General features: G+C 39.1%; 1 protein-coding gene across 2 annotated transcripts in view; it reads left to right on the forward strand.

The window, feature by feature from the left end:
• The window catches only part of LOC121884251 (carbonic anhydrase-related protein 10-like), a 119,196-nt gene that overhangs the window by 51,719 nt on the left and 48,024 nt on the right, over nt 1-19,453 (forward strand). For both annotated transcript variants that reach the window (XM_042392950.1, XM_042392951.1), the window contains exon 3: nt 5,305-5,447. In XM_042392950.1, coding sequence (XP_042248884.1) covers nt 5,305-5,447 — 143 coding nt within the window. The remainder of the gene's footprint in view (nt 1-5,304; nt 5,448-19,453) is intronic.

A 19,453-nucleotide genomic window follows, 5' to 3' on the forward strand; every position in this document is an offset into this window, starting at 1 on the left:
TTGTCGTGAGATTTGTTGACAATAAGACAAATATGAAAGATTACCAGATTTAGACTTTAAACATTACTTTTCAGTTAGCATGAGAGAGTATAGCGCTGGCTGCTTTCCATCCGTCATCATGCAGCAAGTATGTTCTTATCACTTAACATGTAAGTCTCTTGAAAACTCAGTGTTTTCTTTCAAGAAACATCTTGGATCCTGAGGCTGTCCTCTCTCACTCATTATCTCCGTCCTCTCTCTGTGTTTTTGTCCCTCTCTCCTTTCCCCACTTTTTGAACCCAGCCTTATTTATTAATATTAAAAAGGATGGTGGTTCCTCAGGCTTCCTCCCTCTATCTCCATCCTTCTGCCTCCTTCCTCTCTCTCTGTCTCTCTTTGTCTCTGGGTCCCTCAGTCTTTCTCCACTATTTGACCCTGTTAAGGTTAGATATGATCCATGTCTAGAAACACTTGGGTAGTCTTCTGTCTTGTGCTGTCTCCTATTTATGTGTTTGGCAGCCGTGGATCTTTCTGTAATCTGGTCCTTTTCCAGGCGTCTGCTAATGACAAAAAACCATTGGCTTTGGGACAGACATGCTCAGGACACAAACACACACACACCAGATCCAGTCACATTTAAATGCATGTACAATAAAGGCCCCTATACACTGTGCAATTTTCATTTGTTCAGTCATTTGACAATTAGGATATTCTGTAGCTCTGTGAATCACCATTCAGGGTAATGAGAGTAATGGATTAAAGGCAATATATTATTTCCAAATCACTGGGAATCTAATAGTTGTGAAAAGGTCAGAATTGACATTGAATATTTTGTTGCACATATGGGTTTCGATTGTATGACTTAATTTATCTGCACAAAGATGGTGCCTGAAATGACTGTTATTCTGGCGGTCCAAAATACTTTCTAAAGGTGTATTCAGACAGATAACAAAGCAAATTTTGCCTTTGTGTCATTTTCATGAATTTGTCATAGACTGTCTGTGTTTATTTTCCCCAAACAGCCAAAACACGCAATTTTTTGTGCTCAATCTTAGAATCAATTTGCACAGCACGGGAAAATTACAATCTTTTTTCATTTGCTTTATATGCAATCCCACTGCCTCTAAAACTCACTTTGCGTTCTGTCTGAACGCACAGTAAAGGTTTCTGAGCGTCCGTTACTCAAGAGTCAGTGGACAAAAGCACTTAATTTAGAGGATCACCAAAGTCAGTTCAATAAGGAGAGATCAGTTGGAAGTGTACAAAAATATTTATTGAGGTTAGTGACATTTGGCGATAGGATTCCATCAATGTCAAGCATCTTCATAAAGCGTATAGGCCTTTATAAAGGTAGGACAGGATCCCCTAGGTCCTAGGTGCTGTTGGTGGTTGAATGGAGTCAACTGGTGGTTAATAGAAACCTTTGAACGGGTCTCCCTGGACATTATGGAGGTCATGGTGGTGATGGGGAGGAGGTGGTTTGAGCAATAGAAGGTCAGAAAGACAGAATGGCAGAATTGATACTGAAAGAACAGCATCTAGAGACTGATTGGCTTGAGAAACACGGGCAGATATATCCTTGGTTAGGTATGGTGACATCGGAATTGTAAATGAAGGGATTTATGACAGCGTGGAAAAGTGGAAGTGACAGAGAAAAATAGAACAGGAGCAAATGGCAAACCCATAGTGAAATAAATGCAAAATGAAGAGTGAAGAGATCTTCCTTCTTGAACTATTGCCAAAGCTTCATTAGGCTTCATCCTCTGGAGACCATGGCTATGCTCAATCACGTTTCCTCTCACGCATACAAAATCACAAATACACAACAATCAACTCAACTTTTCTTGATTTTTTTTGCCTCCAATTTTGACACAGTCTCTGTCTTTCTGTCACACACATACCTTAACACACAAACACACGCACACACACACACAGCTGGGTGATATAATAGTGTGTGTGTGACATGCGGCTGTGTGCCGAGCAGAGGTCAGGATTGCACTCTGCAGGTCAGGCCTGCCACATCTGTCACTTTACTCCTCCGATGAATACTGCCAGAAAGAGAGGAATGAATGGATGGATGGAGCAAGAAAGAGTAAGCGAGAGAGAGAGAGATGGAGAAGGAGAGAAAGGAGAAAGGAAGGATGGGAGGACGTAGAGAAAAAAATGAGCAGACGGCTGCGGTTTTTAAACTAAATTTTATGGACCAAACGCTCACATCCATCAGCCGTTTAAACATTTCTCTCTTTTAACCTGAGTCTTAGCCGAGCACGCTGACTACTGGCGATTAGTTTTTTTGATCATAATGACAGCTGTCTTACACTCCGAATTGTCATTAAGCTTGTCTCTGACAAGCATTATGACAGTTTAGCTAGTGATGAGCCCTCTCTTCTGTATGTGTGTTTGTGTGTGTGTGTGTGACAAAATTACAGTGACTTTAAGGTCATCTAAGGCTCTATTTGTATACTTTTGAATGTCCATATTGTGTGTGTGCAGTGTCAAGTCATGCAGCCCACATCTGGCTGGCTTTAGGTCAGCTATCAGCCCGACATTCTTGTCCAACACCACAGGATAGAAGATCTCAGTAATCATGTCATCAGCTGATGGTAGAGATCCAGCCTGCAGCGTCTGATCCTAAACAGATCTGATGTTTCCAGCTCGTAGACTCACATATGATACAAAACATAACTCAAGTATCATAGAATTAGGACACACGCTGTGTCACACAAAATCACATGGTGTATAGGCTACTACATGGTAATGTTTTTCCCCAGCGATATATTTTTAAAAGAGTACTCCACCAATTTGACATCATACTCCTTTGAATAGTAAAAAAAAACTGATGCAGCAGAAGAAGAGATATCACCTTTTTGCATTCTTCTTCTTTATCAAACCTGGCGGCTACATTACTGACAATGCAATGTCACTCAATTCACACAGTTGTGAGACAGATGTGTTATGCTAGTAGCAGCCAATGTAGCAAAAACCTCACTTCTTTCTAACTACACATCCCCCACAATACTGTATATTCACCCCCAGTGTGAGGCATGGTATCAGGGACAAATAACATACAAATTAGGCATTTTAAAAAATATAAAATAATAGAATAAATCATGCAGTAAATTAAAAAAATCTTTAAAATAAATATAAATAAGGTAAAAAGTTTATCTGTCTTGCAGATGATTTTATTTTCATTGTTCTTCTTGATGTCAAATCCAAAAATACAAGAAACAGAAATGTCACATAACAAAAGAAAATGTAGGCAACTGCAGAGGAACACATTTCTAACTCACCCACCACACTGTAAAATATATTAAGTTGGTTCAACTTAAAAGTTCCCCTGCTTCCTTAAAAATGTGAGTTAAAGGGAACACATCATGCAAAGTTATTCCAGTGGAGTCCCAGAATATAAATATAGACCTGGAAATTTGCATAATGTACAGTTGATAAAAATCCTTATTGAATTCATACTGACCCTTTATGCAGCCTCTCAGTTCAGCCTCTGTCTGAAACAGGCAGTTTTAGCTCCTGTCTCTTTAAGGTCCCTCTCCCGAGGAGCCCGCTTTGTTCTGATCAACCAGCTCTTGGAAGCTGCCCCTCAGCAGACATCCACCAGCTCCAGAGGCTTTGTCAACAAACCATGCAACAAACTATAGTAGTAGGATGTCACTACTTTTTCCTGTTCTTTACTCAAATGTCAACTTCTCAAATACATGTTCGATCTAGAATCTGATCCAGAATATGAGAATGGACGATGTGAACAACACATGGAAAAACCTTAGCAACAACTTTTGCAACCAATGCCACGCCATGAATGATGAGCCAACATCAGCTCGTTGGCAAGGTAGAAAAAAAATGTCACAAATGAAGCGTTCAGGGCTTTTTATTTGCAGGGAGCATTTTTACATATGTTAACCTCAAGTTTTGGAACTTTGACCATGTTTAACATAGATATCCAACATCATTATAACAGTATATAAATAACAGAAAATCACAAAAAGCATAATATGTCCCCTTTAACTGAACTTAAGAATTAGTTCAAATTCATCTCATGGGTTTTGAAAATGTAAAATCAACTGTTAAATTAACTCAACTAGAGATAACAAGTTCAATAAACTGAAGGTATTGAGCTGAATCTACAAATGTTCAGTCATATACTGACAAATGTTACAATCGGATTTCCATTTTCATTTTCTCAGTTTAACAAATGACTTTTTCATTTATCACAAAGAACTGAAAGCTTTGGCTGCTGCATCTGGAGCCACTTTGTACCACAGTCCAAAGACAATATGTGAGGCTTCTCACTGACCATATTAAATTATAAATGTGCGGTTGTGTAAGTGAGACTGAATTCAATACTGACCTTCATCATTGTTGTCATTATTATTAAATGAAAAATGACTTATCTTCACATGTATTAAAGAAACTTTAAAAAAGAAGCACCTTTTGAAAGTTTGAACCCTCAAAGCATTTGTTGAGTAAGTCCAAGTCAGTAAGTTATAGCAGCATATTCATTCAAATCATCATTTCAAAAGACTTTAGATTAAAACTTACCATTAACATGTATATTTTTGTGTTAGATTAGTTCATTCCACTAAATTCCTGCATGATGTTTTGCATTGCGTCTTCATCACGTTACTACTTAAGGACATTTTCACTGAAATAGAAGCTGTGAGCTTTTGGTGTGAAGGAAAGCTAGTCAAGCTGCCTTGGAGCTGGGAACCTGGGGGTACCGAGATAAATCTGGGGGGTCACAAGATGATTGAAAGGATCAAGAAAAAAAACTTTTTTTTTTCTTATTTTTCTCAATTTTTTTTGTGTTTTCCTTTGAAATACTGGACTCTTTCACCTCTATTGGCCTCTTAAAATCCTTCAAATGAGACAAATACATGAAGGAAAAATCTCTGCTCATAAGCCATGACCACAGTGAGGCCACAACTTGTGATGAGTTTCACAAGTAGACATCACTTCATTTCAAGGGGTCACAAGACAAAAAGGGTAGAAACCACTGCCATAGATAATAAGTAATGAAAGCTAGTGGGAGAACTTTTAGTCAGACTTTAATAAAGTCACTTTCTCTACCTTAGTTAGACTTGCAGATAATAACCTGGAGACTTTAATGAAAGCTCTTTCTTCAGTAAGATTTTAATGAAGCCATAATGTTAATTCAAATCTCCCTAAACTCCCCATTTTTCCTGTCCCATCATAATGAAGCTCACTTTCTCTCTGTTTTTATGGTTTGATCTTGTAGAACACCAGCACACATACACTAATTACTGCTGTTACTCTCTTTCTCCTCACGCTCATCCTCATCCCACCCACCACCAGTCCCATCCTTCTGGGGTCTGGTGAACTCAGCCTGGAACCTGTGCGCCATAGGGAAGAGGCAGTCGCCCATCGACATCGAGACCAGTCACATGATCTTTGACCCCTACCTGACTCCCCTGAGGCTCAACACAGGAGGACGCAGGGTAAGGACCGCCATCATTTAGACGCCCTCGAGGGCTGGATCCTCGCTGTTTTAGAGACGCTGACTGATGAGTTTCAGGCTGACGTCTTGAGACCCAACGTTACAAGCCGTGCAGCACTGTCCTTCTCTTGACAGGGCTGGGCTTTAATTCATCACAGAACAGGAACACATTCTCTAAATCAAGACACAAAGAAACCTCTGTCTGACAGAGACTATGAGCTTTTCATCCATATCCAAAGGCTTTAAAATTCCCAGCTGCATTTGACTGCATGAGGCTCAGGAGGCATTGCAATTTTAACCTTTTATGCAGCAATCCCAGTAAAATACAGCTTTTGCTGATGTTGTACATTGCATCCTGAATTAACTTTGGTATTTAGTGATGTATTCTGTTTTTTGATGATATGATGTCACACTGAGGTACTTTCAGCTCAAGGAGAGGGAAACTGGTTAGCCTGAAAAGTCTCAACTACAAGACCTAATCACAAATCTACTTTTATTGACATGTGTTAAACGTCAAAGGTTGGTAATAACTAACAGTGTGCAAGCAACTGAGGGTGGTGTTTTCCCTCTTGTTAAAAATCCTAAATAAGTAATCATGAATTAATGATGATAAACAATTAAGATCATTTTTTGACACCTACATCCTCCGTTTTTCACTTTTCCCTTTACAGCAGTTCACTGTCAAAATATTCATTATAATAATACTTCCTAGTGTTACCTGCAAAATTGCTTTTTTTGATTTGGGTTTTAGCGCAAAGATGTTTTATTACAGGCTGTGTGTTGCCTTATTTAATGCCATTCTTTTATGGGAAACCCTGCTTGATGAACTGTGAACATGTGCTCTGGTTTTCCCAGCATTTCTAGATTTCTCAGTTGGTTGTGTTCTGTATCATTTATTTTTTCTTTCAAGATTTAATTCCTCTTGCAGTTACCAGCTCCATTACAGGTAACTAATAGTGGATTTAGTGAGGTAACTTGAGATATTCTCTGAGCTGTTAAACAGATGGAAATTCCAGCTGTCTTGTTCAAAGATGTGCAGATGTACTTTAGTGGTTGGTCTCCCTTCTCAGCAGTTTCCCTAATGCTCAAATCTGCTTTAGATTCCGATGGTCAAATTAAAGGGCCACTGCATTGATTTTACACATAAAGATCAGTTTACTTTCATTTAGCAAATAGAGCTGTCCAGGTGTCATCACAAAATAAATATGGATCTTTATTCACATGTCAACAAGTGGTCATATATGGGGGGATATTGTAATCACTCACTTGGTTCAAGTTGCAGTATGTGAAATGTAGGATCAAATGTAGGATGGGCCAATCATATGAACGAATGTGATAAAACTGCTGCTTTTCTGAAGAGCTGACACGCGTAGATGCTACGTTTGATTCCAGCTGTGGACATTTATTGCGTGTAATACCCATCTACCCATGTTTGCTGTCTCTCTGCACTTCCAAACTATCAAATAAAGGCAAAAAAGCCCCCAAAAAACAATCATAGAGGGGAAAACAAAAAAAAAGAAATCAATGTGTGCAAATATTATGAGATGTAGGCTAGTTTGTCCTCAACAGTCAGGATATCTCAGCCTCTTGGCAGCATCGATTTCGCCTTGGGGGGCATTTTGCTGGTATGGTTTAGGTCCACTTGTCCTGGAAGAGGGAAGAGGGACGCGAGGGAAGCATCACTGCAAATCAATACAAAGTTGTTGTGAGTGATCACCTTTATCCTATGATGAAACATTTCTATTCTGATGGGAGTGGTCTCTTCCAGGATGACAATGCCCCCATCCATAAGGCACGAGGGGTCCCTGAATGGTTCAATGGGTATGAAAATGATGTGAATCATGTGCTATGGCCTTCACAGTCACCACATCTCAACACAGTTGAACACCTATGGGAGATTTTGATCCGATGTGTTAGACCTGCTTGAGTCCAAGATGGATTGAGTAATGTGAACTATACTTTCTTAATTTGTGGTCACATGATTACTTTTGTTTATGGTTACCTAGATAAAGGGGGTGACTTATTTTACCCACTGGCTTGATTTACCCCGTTCTCCCCTATGCAGTTTTGCTACTGCTAGCATCTGGTCAGGTGCTTAACTGTATTTTGTTGTACAGTACGTGCTATGTACAATGACAATACAGTTGAATCTAATCTAATAGTGCTTTGGAGGTGCTGGCAGGTGGGTTTTTATCTGTTTCATCTGTCCCCCTGCTTCTTGTCTCTATGCTAAGCTAAGCTTCATACTTAATGTAAAACATGAGAGTGGCATCCGTCTTCTCAACTATGTCTTGCAAGACAACAATGCCATACATTACATTCACCATCTGCTACTGTAAATCTATGATCCACCTACAATATGCATGGAAGTTTTCTTTAGGCTGCATTCCTGCACCTTTCTGCTCCACCACTCCGGCAAAAGATTTCTAAACTGCAGGGCCCAAAGAGACACAGTGAACTGACTGTGAGTGCCAACTGATCAGGCTACCGGCCAGACTCTCGCTAATAACATGCCGTTTTTATCCAAACAGTCTCACATTACCATGTGTGCATACATTTGATGCTGGTTGCACCTGGTGGGAGTGATAATGCTAACTCTGCCAGGATTAACCCTCTGAGCTGTGCTCTGTTTTCTTTAGTTTTTTGGCCTCTGTATGTTTATGAATGTGATCTATCATTATTACTGTTTTGTGTTGACCTAATATAAATACATTGCTCTAATAATTTATCACAATCTATTCAATAAATCTGCATTTGTTTTTGTAATCTGCTTTTCTCCTCACCAACTCTGGACATCTGAGGGATTAGCAATTTTTAGCAGTCTCATATATCACATGATTTCTTGGTTTTAAAAGCTTCAAATTGCCAATTGTTTTTGGTCTCAAGAGACATGTCCACATTGTCCAAATGTCCACAGACATGTACAATTTGAGAGAGAGAAGCCCGCACTGTTGATGATCTTGGAGAGAGAAATTAATCAGGGTTCTTTACAGGAAGCTGCACAACTGTAGTAAGAGTTAAATCCTCTGTTTGAGTCTTGTTTCATGATTAATGCTCTTGTGCATCTGCTGAGCGAGAGCACATAGCATGGCCATCTGTCCTGGTGAGTATGTGTGTGTGTGTGTGTGTGTCTGTGTGTGTGTGTGTGCGAGAGAGAGAGAGAGAGAGAGAGAATTTGGCAGTATGCTGAGAAGAGAGAGAGATAGAGAAAGAGATGGAGAGCATGCATATGGTGAGAAAATTATATCAAAGATTGAGGCCAAGTGCATGTGTTTGTGCAACTTGCTTGTGGGTGCATGTGGAGGTTATAGAGTCAAAAGCAAAATTGGACACCTTTGACTTTGTGTGTGTGCGTGTGTGTGTATGTGTGTGTGTGTGTATGTGTGTGTGTGTGTGTAGTGCAGTGAGCACCTGTGTGTTATCCACTTATCCAGGCCAGCCTCTCGCACTCAAGCCTCTTGTAAGTGAGTTTCCTCAGAAGCTGTTGCGCAACAGATTGGCTGTTTTGGCTCCTGCTGTCAGCAACAGATTTCTTTGTTGCTTGGAAATTCACAGGCCGCATTTATACGTTCATACATTTTTACAGTAATCCTCACTGTTTTCACACATTCATATAGACACACACACAAATTAAGCACTACACAAATTCACACGCCTCTTACTCCAAACAGAATTAGTGATTTGGGGGTCTGGAGCAAAGCCCAGCATGGGGGGTCTGGAATTCCAGCTTCTGACCTTTACAATCCACCTTATCTTCAAGTTCACGCTGAGCAACATTTGCTTGTGAAGGCAGGAGTTTTGTTGTTGTAGACTGATACTCGCTGGTCGCTACTCGCTTTGGTTTTTGTGCCTCAATTTTGAGTGCACAATAAGACGTTTTTGCACATAAATTACATTTCGTAAAGAAATGATCATCCAATGAATTATTTAATATGAGCAAACAAAAAATCTATTTTCCCCTCAATAATTCGATCTTTTTTTTTTTTTAATTTAGACTATTATCTACATAAGCACACAATGATAACCTTTTTCACTCATTTGCCCTGTTTCAGTGTCCCTGCTCTGTGTGCTTTCAAAGGTTCTGTGGATTCAATAAGAAATTCAAAACTAGATTCAGATTTGCTAAAATGCTTGAAACCAACTGTGTTTTTTTCTTCTTAGCTTTATTTATTCAGGGAAGTTTCACTGAGAGGGAGTGTCTCAAAGCTGCCCAGTACAACCACAGCCTGATCTGCTGCCACTGAACAGCTCTGCTGGAGCAGTTGGGGTTAAGGGTCTTGCTGAAGGGCACCTCAGCGGTGGTAATGAGGGAGGGGTAAACGCTGCATCTCACTTTCCCCACCCAGATTTATCCTGCCGGTCTGGGGATTGAATCGACAACCTTCCAGTTACAAGCTCGCTTCTCTAACCTTTAGGCCCTCACTGTCACCCCATTTTGCTTTTAAATGCTCTAAACTTTAAATGTTTTAAAAAGCATGCATTCCTGTAAAACTACTATACTAACTGTAAGTCTAAAAATAATCAAATAGCAGTAAATTTGTTGAAGGATGCATAATTATTTGTTCATAAGACAAAGTTTACAGTAGAACTTTGGTCTTTTGATCTTGACTTTGGTCTTGACTTGACTTCATATCCACGACTTCAGACTTTCGTGACAACAACGATGGTGTAAATTTGGTCTCAATCTGTGTCAGACTATACGATATCACTTTGAGGCTGTAATTGTGTGATTAATGTGTGGTGAATTGTAGCGCTATGATGTAAATACAAAAAAAGTCTATGAGAGCAGAGACATCAGCTCCCCATCCGTCTTTGCAGCTCTTCCGCTTTGAAAATGCAGCAAAGTCACACAAACTTCTTCTATGTTTCATCTCCATTGGGTCGTCTGTAACGTGGGTCATAGCAACAGTCGTCCTACATTTCTTTCCTTTGGTCACCAAATCGGCCATCGATGGACATATCCTGCTGTGATCTAGGAGCATCGTTTTGGATTGACAACCATGTTTCTCTCACAGTTGTCAACTTTGGTGTAAACTTGATCTTACATACTTGTGACTTGCAAAATAATGGCTTCATCCCACCTCTTGATATGTCCGGTGATCATATCAGGTTTGAGAGCTCGTGTCAGCTGATCGGTGCGCGTGGTTTATTCTATCGGCGAGCTGGTAACATCAAAAGGCAGCAGAGCAGATCACAATAGAATGGCTTCCTCAATGCACTTTAACACCTGTCCAATATCCATTTACTGTCATTTTGAACAAACAGATGAGATGGTTTCATTAGGGGATGTTCATTACTAGCCAATCAACAACAATATCAGCAACTGCAGTCTAAAAATATGTATCTTTGGTCCATGTCTGTTGTTTTTAAATGTGCTCTATAAATAAATTGACTTGACTCGATCTTGTGACCATGCTGCTCTGAAAAGGCCATCAACTTCATTTACATCTAATGTAGTGACAGAATGACCTTCACATTCCCAGCAGAGAGATGCTACAGGAAGGTGTGATAAGAGCTCCAAATGTGACAAATGACTGTCTTCACACAGACTTTGAATCCTCTACAGCATGCTGACATTTTACCGATACATTTTGCAGCACACGTGCATGTGTGTGCATGTTGCGAAAGTGACAGTTCATTAGTCATATCCCATCTCATGGACCGATACACACAAAAACACACACACACAACCACTCAGTAATTGATCCGTGACGGCAATCTCTCATTAACTAACCCAGAGACATTTTGGACTTCTTTATTAAATTTCATGTAATTTTGATGTCACATTGAATAATAATATCCTGGGAGTTCTGTTAAAGGAGCAGCCGAGTTTGATCTTCAAGGCCAACAGGCAAATTACACTCCTCTCTGTGTTTGTAATTAGTGATTGTGTTACATTTGCATCATCCATTTTCATCTGATTTGAACTTTGCCTTAAAGAGCTTGTGAGTATGCACTCACGCTCCCATTTCCTGCACTACAAAACAAGATTTTAGCAGCATTTTACTGTTGTAGCTGCTTGAGGTGGAGCTAATTTGAACTACGGTTAGCTAGTTTAGTCCAACCTAGGGGTCGGGCCCCTCCAAAGGGTCACCAGATAAATCTGAGGGGTCATGAGATGATTAATGGGAGAAGAAAGAAGAAGTTCTGATACACAAATCTGTTTTCAGTTCTTGGACTTTTTCTCTGGTCTTTGATTTTTGGTGAAATATTGGATCATTTGAACATTCATTGAAATGAAAGCATGTGAGAAGTTAAGAGGGGAACTTCTAACAATTCATAGACATCTGAAACATGACACAGAACTACACACTCATTTTATCCAAGAGCTCACAAGACAATAAGGTCAGAAACAACTGGTTTCATCTTTAACAATGTGTATTTTTTTTCAGATCATATGCGTTTCAGGTCAAATTTTAATCAGAAGAGTAATTAGCAACTGAAGCTGTCAAATAAAAGTATTGGAGTTCCCTCTGAAATGTTGTGGAGAAGTATTAAGTAACATAAAATGGAAATACTCCAGTTAACTACAATTACCTAAAAAATATACAGTACTTGAGTAAATGTACATAGTTACATTATAGCAGACCTCTCAAAAATCACAACACATGTACTGTATGCTGAGTTGGCCTCTATTAGTCTTCTCTATGCGTCTACAGACTGAAATATCCATTAAAAAGTAACCTTTAATGTGATTTAGGCAGAGTCTGTAACAGGTAGATTAATGTCACATGTTCATGTCACCGAATGTAATCTGCGTGACATAAATCCTCTTTTCGTTTGTCCACAACTGTTTGTATGTAAGATTATTTCCTTTGGGTTTATTAAATACCTGCAGTCCTCACGCAGAACAGCAGCGAGCCTCTAAACGGAGCTCCGTGCTTCAGCTGTAACTTCATTAATTATTTAAATCTCCTGATACGGTGACGGGATCAGTCAGGACATTTTTATTTGCGGGAGAAGATCAGACGATTGGCAGTGTGTGTGTGTGTGTGTGTTTTTTTAACCGAGTGTACTTAGTTGGTTTACTATCACATTAATGACTATGAAAGAACAACATCAGAAAATTAGAATAAACATCATTTTATAATTACTTATGTACAGTTCTGTGGATAAAGTGAGAATTCAATTATAAGAAGAAATCCCAGGAATTGCAGAAAAAGAACGATATATTCCAGAGAAATAATCATTTTAAAATTTTGAAATCCCTCGGCACATTGAGAGACAGAGGGTAATTTATATTGACATAGATGATCAGTACTGTTGAAACCTTCAAAAAAAAAAGCAACAAAAGATTGATGTTTCACCACTTTATACTTAACTGGAGGAGAGATGGGAGAGGAGAGAGCACCCGGGGGGAGTAGAGGAGGCAGGGGAACAATTTGAGTGACAAGAGAAATGTGGAAAAGAAAGAAAAGAAAAGAAACAGAAAGGAGATAGTGATTAGGGAGGGGGGAGAGTGAAGTGGAGAGCAAGACTAGAGAGAACAAGTCAGGAGGTTGGAGGAGACAAGAAAAGAACAGAAAAAAAGGAGAAGTAAGGGAATGAGAGGAGATGAACGAGGAGAGTAGATGGAAGTAGACAGAGGTGAGCGAGGGGTCATTCAAACAGGGAATTAATCATTTTGACAGCCTATCTGTCTCCCTCTCTCTGCCACGCACACACACACACACACACATACACACATACACACATACACACACACACACACACATGCACACACATCATATACTCTCCTTCAACAACTTAAGCACTTATCAGCATAGAGAGTCACATTACAAAATAAGACGCAGATGCAGCAGTGTGAGTGTGATGCTAACACAGTATTATTTTGATCATAGACTATTCATTTTCTGATGGATTAGGGCCAAAAGGATATTCAGCTAATACTAAATTAGCTATGCAGCCATTATGGTGTGTTCAACAGGCATAATTCCACTGTCAGTCAGGCCAGCAGCAGCATTTTTTTCATTTTTTTTGTTATAACTCAGTTGTCTGTAGATGAAAACTGAAAGATGTCTGAGTAACACTTTATATTTAAGCAGTATATAAACATTGAATAGATGGTTTAAAATGGAAATTATATATCTATATCAGTGGAAAAGCTCTACATTGAGAAAACATATCAGTGTGAATCTGCCGCAAGAATGTCTGGACATGATTTAAACAGACTCCCTTTAACTTCAGCCTTAACAAAACCTTCTGAACCAACAGCAGCAGACACTGAAATAGCTCTTCTCGCATGGCTCGCTGTCATATCACTACTTTAAAGTGCTGGCTGTGGCTTTATTTTGTGACTCTGCACTTCACTCGCTCACAACTTTGTGTGGTCAGTGTTTAAACCATAGTCTGTGTATAAAGATGACCACTATGCAAAGTCAAGCCAAAATGTTGCATTTTTGAGAGCTGCCATCTTGCTCGTGTGATGTCATTTGCAACCAGAGTCTGTGCAGTAGGTTCAGGGGGCGGGATGACCTGCCCCCGGTCAACTTGACAGACAGCCGTCCCACCGCCAACAGCTGAGTAAACCCAGGAGCCATGATGGAAAGGTAAACCAGCCAAAACCAGTTGGTAATTAGTGGCTACAGCTGGTAGTGAATCACAAATAAAAACGTATATTAGCGTCTTATATCAGAAACTGTGGTGGTCACTTGACTCATCTGCAGCATCTGACAGAGGTTTGAGGGAGGCTGTCAATCATGATGTCACACCCCCTTTTCATATAATCAAATAACTGATTAAAAACAAACTTATCAAAAACAAACAAATGAGCACATACACAATGACAGGATAAATGTATTTGATGTGCACTTTGATTTTATAGTATGGACCATGTCCCATCCGTTAACATGGAGGGGGCGGGATTTAGGACCTATACTGCAGCCAGCTACCGGGGACAATTGAGATATTTTGGCTTTACTTTTGGGGAGCTGTCATGTCATCCATCTTTATATACAATCTATGGTTTAAACAGAGCACCAGCTTTCATTCACAGTGTGACCACCTGACTTTATAGCTGATACCTGAGTTATAAACACCAAAAATGACTGGACCGGTCCCCATCTCGAGCCTTTATTATATTTATTAAGTGTTTCTATACTGCTTATAAATGCTAAATAGTGGGGGGTTAAAGTAAAATTTTACTGGTGTAAAATCAGTCTAACCCTCAGTACTTGTGTGGTTTCAGTACTGAAACCACACAACACAGACCAGGGTCCCATTCATTCTAATAGACATGGCGTGATGAACAGTATATTGGCTCTCTTTGCTCAAATTAAATTCTGGCGTTAATTATGGTCACTGGCAGTCACTGGAAATCGGTTCTGCTTGCAGAACATGACAAATTAAAACTTTTCAGTAGAGAAGCTGAAACTACCTACTGTAGTGCAGCTTTAAAGAAAATAATTAGCAGAGCCACATTTTGAAACAGCTCCGAGGTGTTCATGCTGAAATCTTGGCTTCCCAGTTTCTAGCTTTTGCAGAATCTATGACTGTTTTCCAAATTGTGACTTTGTTGCATTAGTTATTTTTTTTTCAGTGCTGGTTGGTTGTTAATAGCGACTGAATCTATGATCTGATAACATCTTAGCTTTGTGAGTTAAAACATCTGCTCCTATTAAAAATAAATAAACTGATTTTCAATAAGTGGGTTCAAAAAAGACCAAAATACCCACGAGACTGTAACCCAAACAGTCCACTGACCTATAAACTTTCAACTGAAAGCCCTTGAGGCAATTTCACATTTGAACAGAGTGGAAAAAAAGCTGTTTGAAGCTTTTCAAGGCCATGAATACCCAAATGCAGTGAATTCAGAGCTCAGAGCTGTATTAATTGTATGAAAAGAGCAAATGTAAAAGGAAGGCCAATATTTATGATGTAAATTCTGCAGATTACAAAGAACAGAGCCCGTTATGGCCTCAGTGATTCAGTCATCCAATAAATAAACAAATAAATAAAGATAATTAAAAAGATGGAGGTACTTACTGCCTAATGAGGGATTTGGATGGAGATGGGGAATTTGTTTTGGATATGAATAAGTACTGGAACACTTATAACCTTCAAAGCTAATAAGCAGATGTTAATAGCCTCACATTGGCTGAAGGTTACATGGGCCAACTGCTCTTCTGAAAGCAATAATCAGATTGATGATTCCCATACACATAATCCCATTAGTGGTACTTTTTACATTAACAATATATCAAATTACTAACGTGTACATGAAAGGATTTTGTAGTGACAAACAGAGAGAATGTTCACCCGTCAGCTCTACAGAGCGTTTCATTATCTCTTTGTTTTAATTTATGGCCCATGGCAGCCTTCTGTGAAAAAGCTCTGATAAGCCCACTGTACACTACCTACCCAGCACCAAACAGCATGGTGACAAAGTCAGTAACTAGCTGGTGAACATAGTAGAGCATTTAGCCGTTTATACAATCAAATATTTTAAGAGAGTTGGTGGAGATCAGATCAGAAGTAACAAGAGAATGAATATTGGACATTTACCAGCTGGCCAGAAACACGACTCCAACTGAATGCTAATATTGCTCCATGTCTGCTGAATGCGTAAACAAGCCGCTCTTAGCCAAAAAGTGGACAAATAATATATATTAGCTGGTTGAGAGACCTGCAAATTTTTGCCTTCAAAATCAATATGCTGGCTTTCAAAACTAATGTGCCAACTTCCAAAACCACTATGTTAAGCTATTCAATTGGAAATGTATTGGATTAGGAAGATAACATATTGTTTGTGGAAGTAAGCATACTAGATTTGGAGACACCCACAAGTAATATGCCAACTTCCAAAGTCAGCACACTAGATTTGAAACCTGTGCTTCCAAAGTCAGTATGCTTACTTTCATAGACAAACTACCAAAACCAATAAGGAAACTCCACATATGCACACAGAAGTTCAATTTCCAGTATGTTACACGGCAAAAGCAAAAGTTTCCAAAACCAATATATGGATCTGTGTTGTGAATCAGGAATATATTGGATTTGAAAGTTGATACATTGATTTTGGGAGTCAACATTTCAAAAACAAATTTTGAAATTTCCAAATCAAACATTTAAGAGTTGTTGATCTAGAAGCAGAACTTCTGAATTCAGATTAGGAATGGTGGTGGTCAAATGGTGTAACTTCACCTCCAGGTGTATGTTATCTTCCAAATCCAATATCTCCTTCCAAAATCACACACTGTGCTTGGAATAACTAAGACTGAAAATGACTGACTTCTAAAAGCATTATGTAGTATTTTCACATCTAGTTTTGGATCTTCCAAATTTCACTGCAAAAAAATCTTCTGAAATCTATCTGACATTTCAAACAGTAATCCCATGAGCATGTCCTTATCTTGAATTAGGATATGTAGATTTTGGGTTAACACGGTAATTTAACGCAATTGGATTTTGGCACTTCACATCACAAATACAACATGTCTGAAAAAAGCAGCAGTGAACATCTTTTTGGGGTGGGGATTATCCTGGTAAGAGATGCTCAGCCCTGCAGGGTGGTGTCTCTTCATCACGAGTGCATAGCAGAGATCCCTGAGGGGGAGAGTGGTTGAAAATCACCAGCCTCTAGCAGCATAATGCTGTGAAAGAGCAAGCAAAGCAGAGCTTTCTACTCACCGTCCTCCAGCGTGATAATTAAGCCTACAGTGTCAACAGAGGGATAGCCAGAAAGCTTGTCTCTAATAGATACAGACAGAGCAGAGGACTTAAATTAAAACCTCGGCCCTCACTGTGTGCTCATTGGGTTACATGCATTATGCAGTGGCCTATTACAGCCCAGGCCCAGGTGGGACCGATCACTTCTCCTCTTTTAAATATTAGCATTTCATTTCCTTTACTGTTTCTCAGAGGAGCTGAAGCTTTTCCAAACCCATTTCTCTATCTGTCTAAAAGTGTTTCTCCATGTCTCTCAAACTCTCCACACAACCTATTTCCCTCTGTCAATCATTAAAGTTTGTCTAATCTGTCCCCAATTCTCTTTTCATCAGATTTTTAAAAAATCTTCTCCTCATTATTATTCTACCTTTCTGTGTTAGTTCTGCTAATTCTATTTTTCTTGGTCTTATTTCTACTGCGTGTGTGATTGTTTTACTGGCTAATTCCTGATTCTCCGTCTTTGTCAGTATCTGTTTGTCTTTCAATTAATTCCTAGTGTTAGATGTAATGGTGTGTTGGGCTAATGATATGCAGCTCCCTCTCTTTTGGATATCTAGTTAAAATAATAATCCATGACATTAGTATAAATGACACTTCTTCTCTCTCCCATCAGTTTTCTTTATTGTAGCTTCATGTATATCATGATGATTACATATAGCTTCATGTATATCATGATGACATCCTGTCTAGCTCTGTGGAAGTGGGGCATCTTTCTATTCTTGTATCAGGCTCATTTCCCTCTGACTGCCCAAGTAATACATCTCCACTAATTGCAAATTCAACCCTCCAAAGCAGAAAAAAGTTATAAGTTTAACCGAGCAAATTGTATTATTCTTTTGACAAATGACTTTACTGGGAAACACAAATCGACCTTGATTCTCTCTCTCATTGTGTATTTTAGTGTCTTGTTCTCTGCCCAGCTTCTTTTTTGTCTCTCATGCCCTTTTATCTTTTGTGCTTTTTTACAATTCTTTTTGTAGGTGATACTTGCCAGTTTCTCCAGTTAAGTAAACCAACAGCAGCTATACAGTTTACTGTCATATTCATTAATATTAAGTTTGCTATATAAAAAATTGCATACAATGTAAATAACATTTAATATAATACAATATGTGTTTTACATCACGCACCTTGGAAAGTTTTACTGTCCTCCCAAGAAAACCATCAGGATCAGTCATTAACCCCCAAAACAATGTTTACTGTATTTACATTAGAAGCCCTCTAGTGGCCGTAGTAATTATGACGGGAGAAAAGGAGGACGTCAGATGATGTTATTATATCGCAACAAAGTCTGCGTAGGGAGGAATTCAGGGTGGATGAAGTCAACATTGTTTTTTAAAACCATGAGCATGATCATCCCCCAACCTTAACCATGTAGTTGTTGTTGTAACCATGACAATGAATGTCTCCTAACCTCGTAATTTCAACCCAAACCATGATCCCTAAACCTAACCAAGTGGATTGTGTGCCTAAACCTAACCACATCTTAAACATAGTGCATCATAAAATGTATTTCATTTTCAACAGGGTTTTGGAAGGCTCAGACAATCAATTAAACAAAAACTTTATTTGTTCCCAGTCAGGCAATTGGTTGCAGCAGTGAGATGCATACATAAAACACAGGGCCAATAAATACAACACTAAGACTAAAAAACATAAATATATGGTAAAAATACTCAGTCAGTTAAAAACATAAGAAACCAAAAAGTGAAACGGTTATGCCAATAGCTACCTTTTACTCCTAGTGTTTAGGAGGGAGATAGCAGAGGGTATAAAGGAGTATTTTCATCTGTTGGTTTTAACCAGTGGAAGTCTGAGGAGGGTACAAGATGGCAGAAACTGAAACTGTTGATGTGGACGATGGGACCAATCAGACAGGATGGATTCTGCTTTCTTATATAACTGTTTGTTGTAAAGAACCTGCAGAGTTTCCTGTGCAGTGCCAATTATTTTGCTGCAGACATTAACCACCTTATTGAGTACATTTTTATGTTTTACCTTGAGAGATTGATACCAGCAAATAAAGGAGAATGTGAGCACAGACTCAATAAAAGGTCGATAAAATACTGTCATCGGGGTCCTGTCAACCTGGAACTTTGAGAGTTTCCTGAAACAAAAGGGACACTGCTGGCTTTTCTTGTCAGTTTATTGTCTAGTGTCGTTCCCAAATACTTGCAGGACTCCACTATTTCTATATGCTGGCCATCAATCACTGTACTGACAGGAAAGGGGTGAGAACGTCTAAAATCAATACACATAAACTTAGTCGTTGACACATCCAGTACTAAAAACGATTCATGACTCCAATTTGAAAAAAAGTCAACAACAGGACCATGGGAA

Source organism: Thunnus maccoyii, chromosome 18 (genome assembly GCF_910596095.1).
Source record: "Thunnus maccoyii chromosome 18, fThuMac1.1, whole genome shotgun sequence".
Classification (NCBI taxonomy): Eukaryota; Metazoa; Chordata; class Actinopteri; order Scombriformes; family Scombridae; genus Thunnus; species Thunnus maccoyii.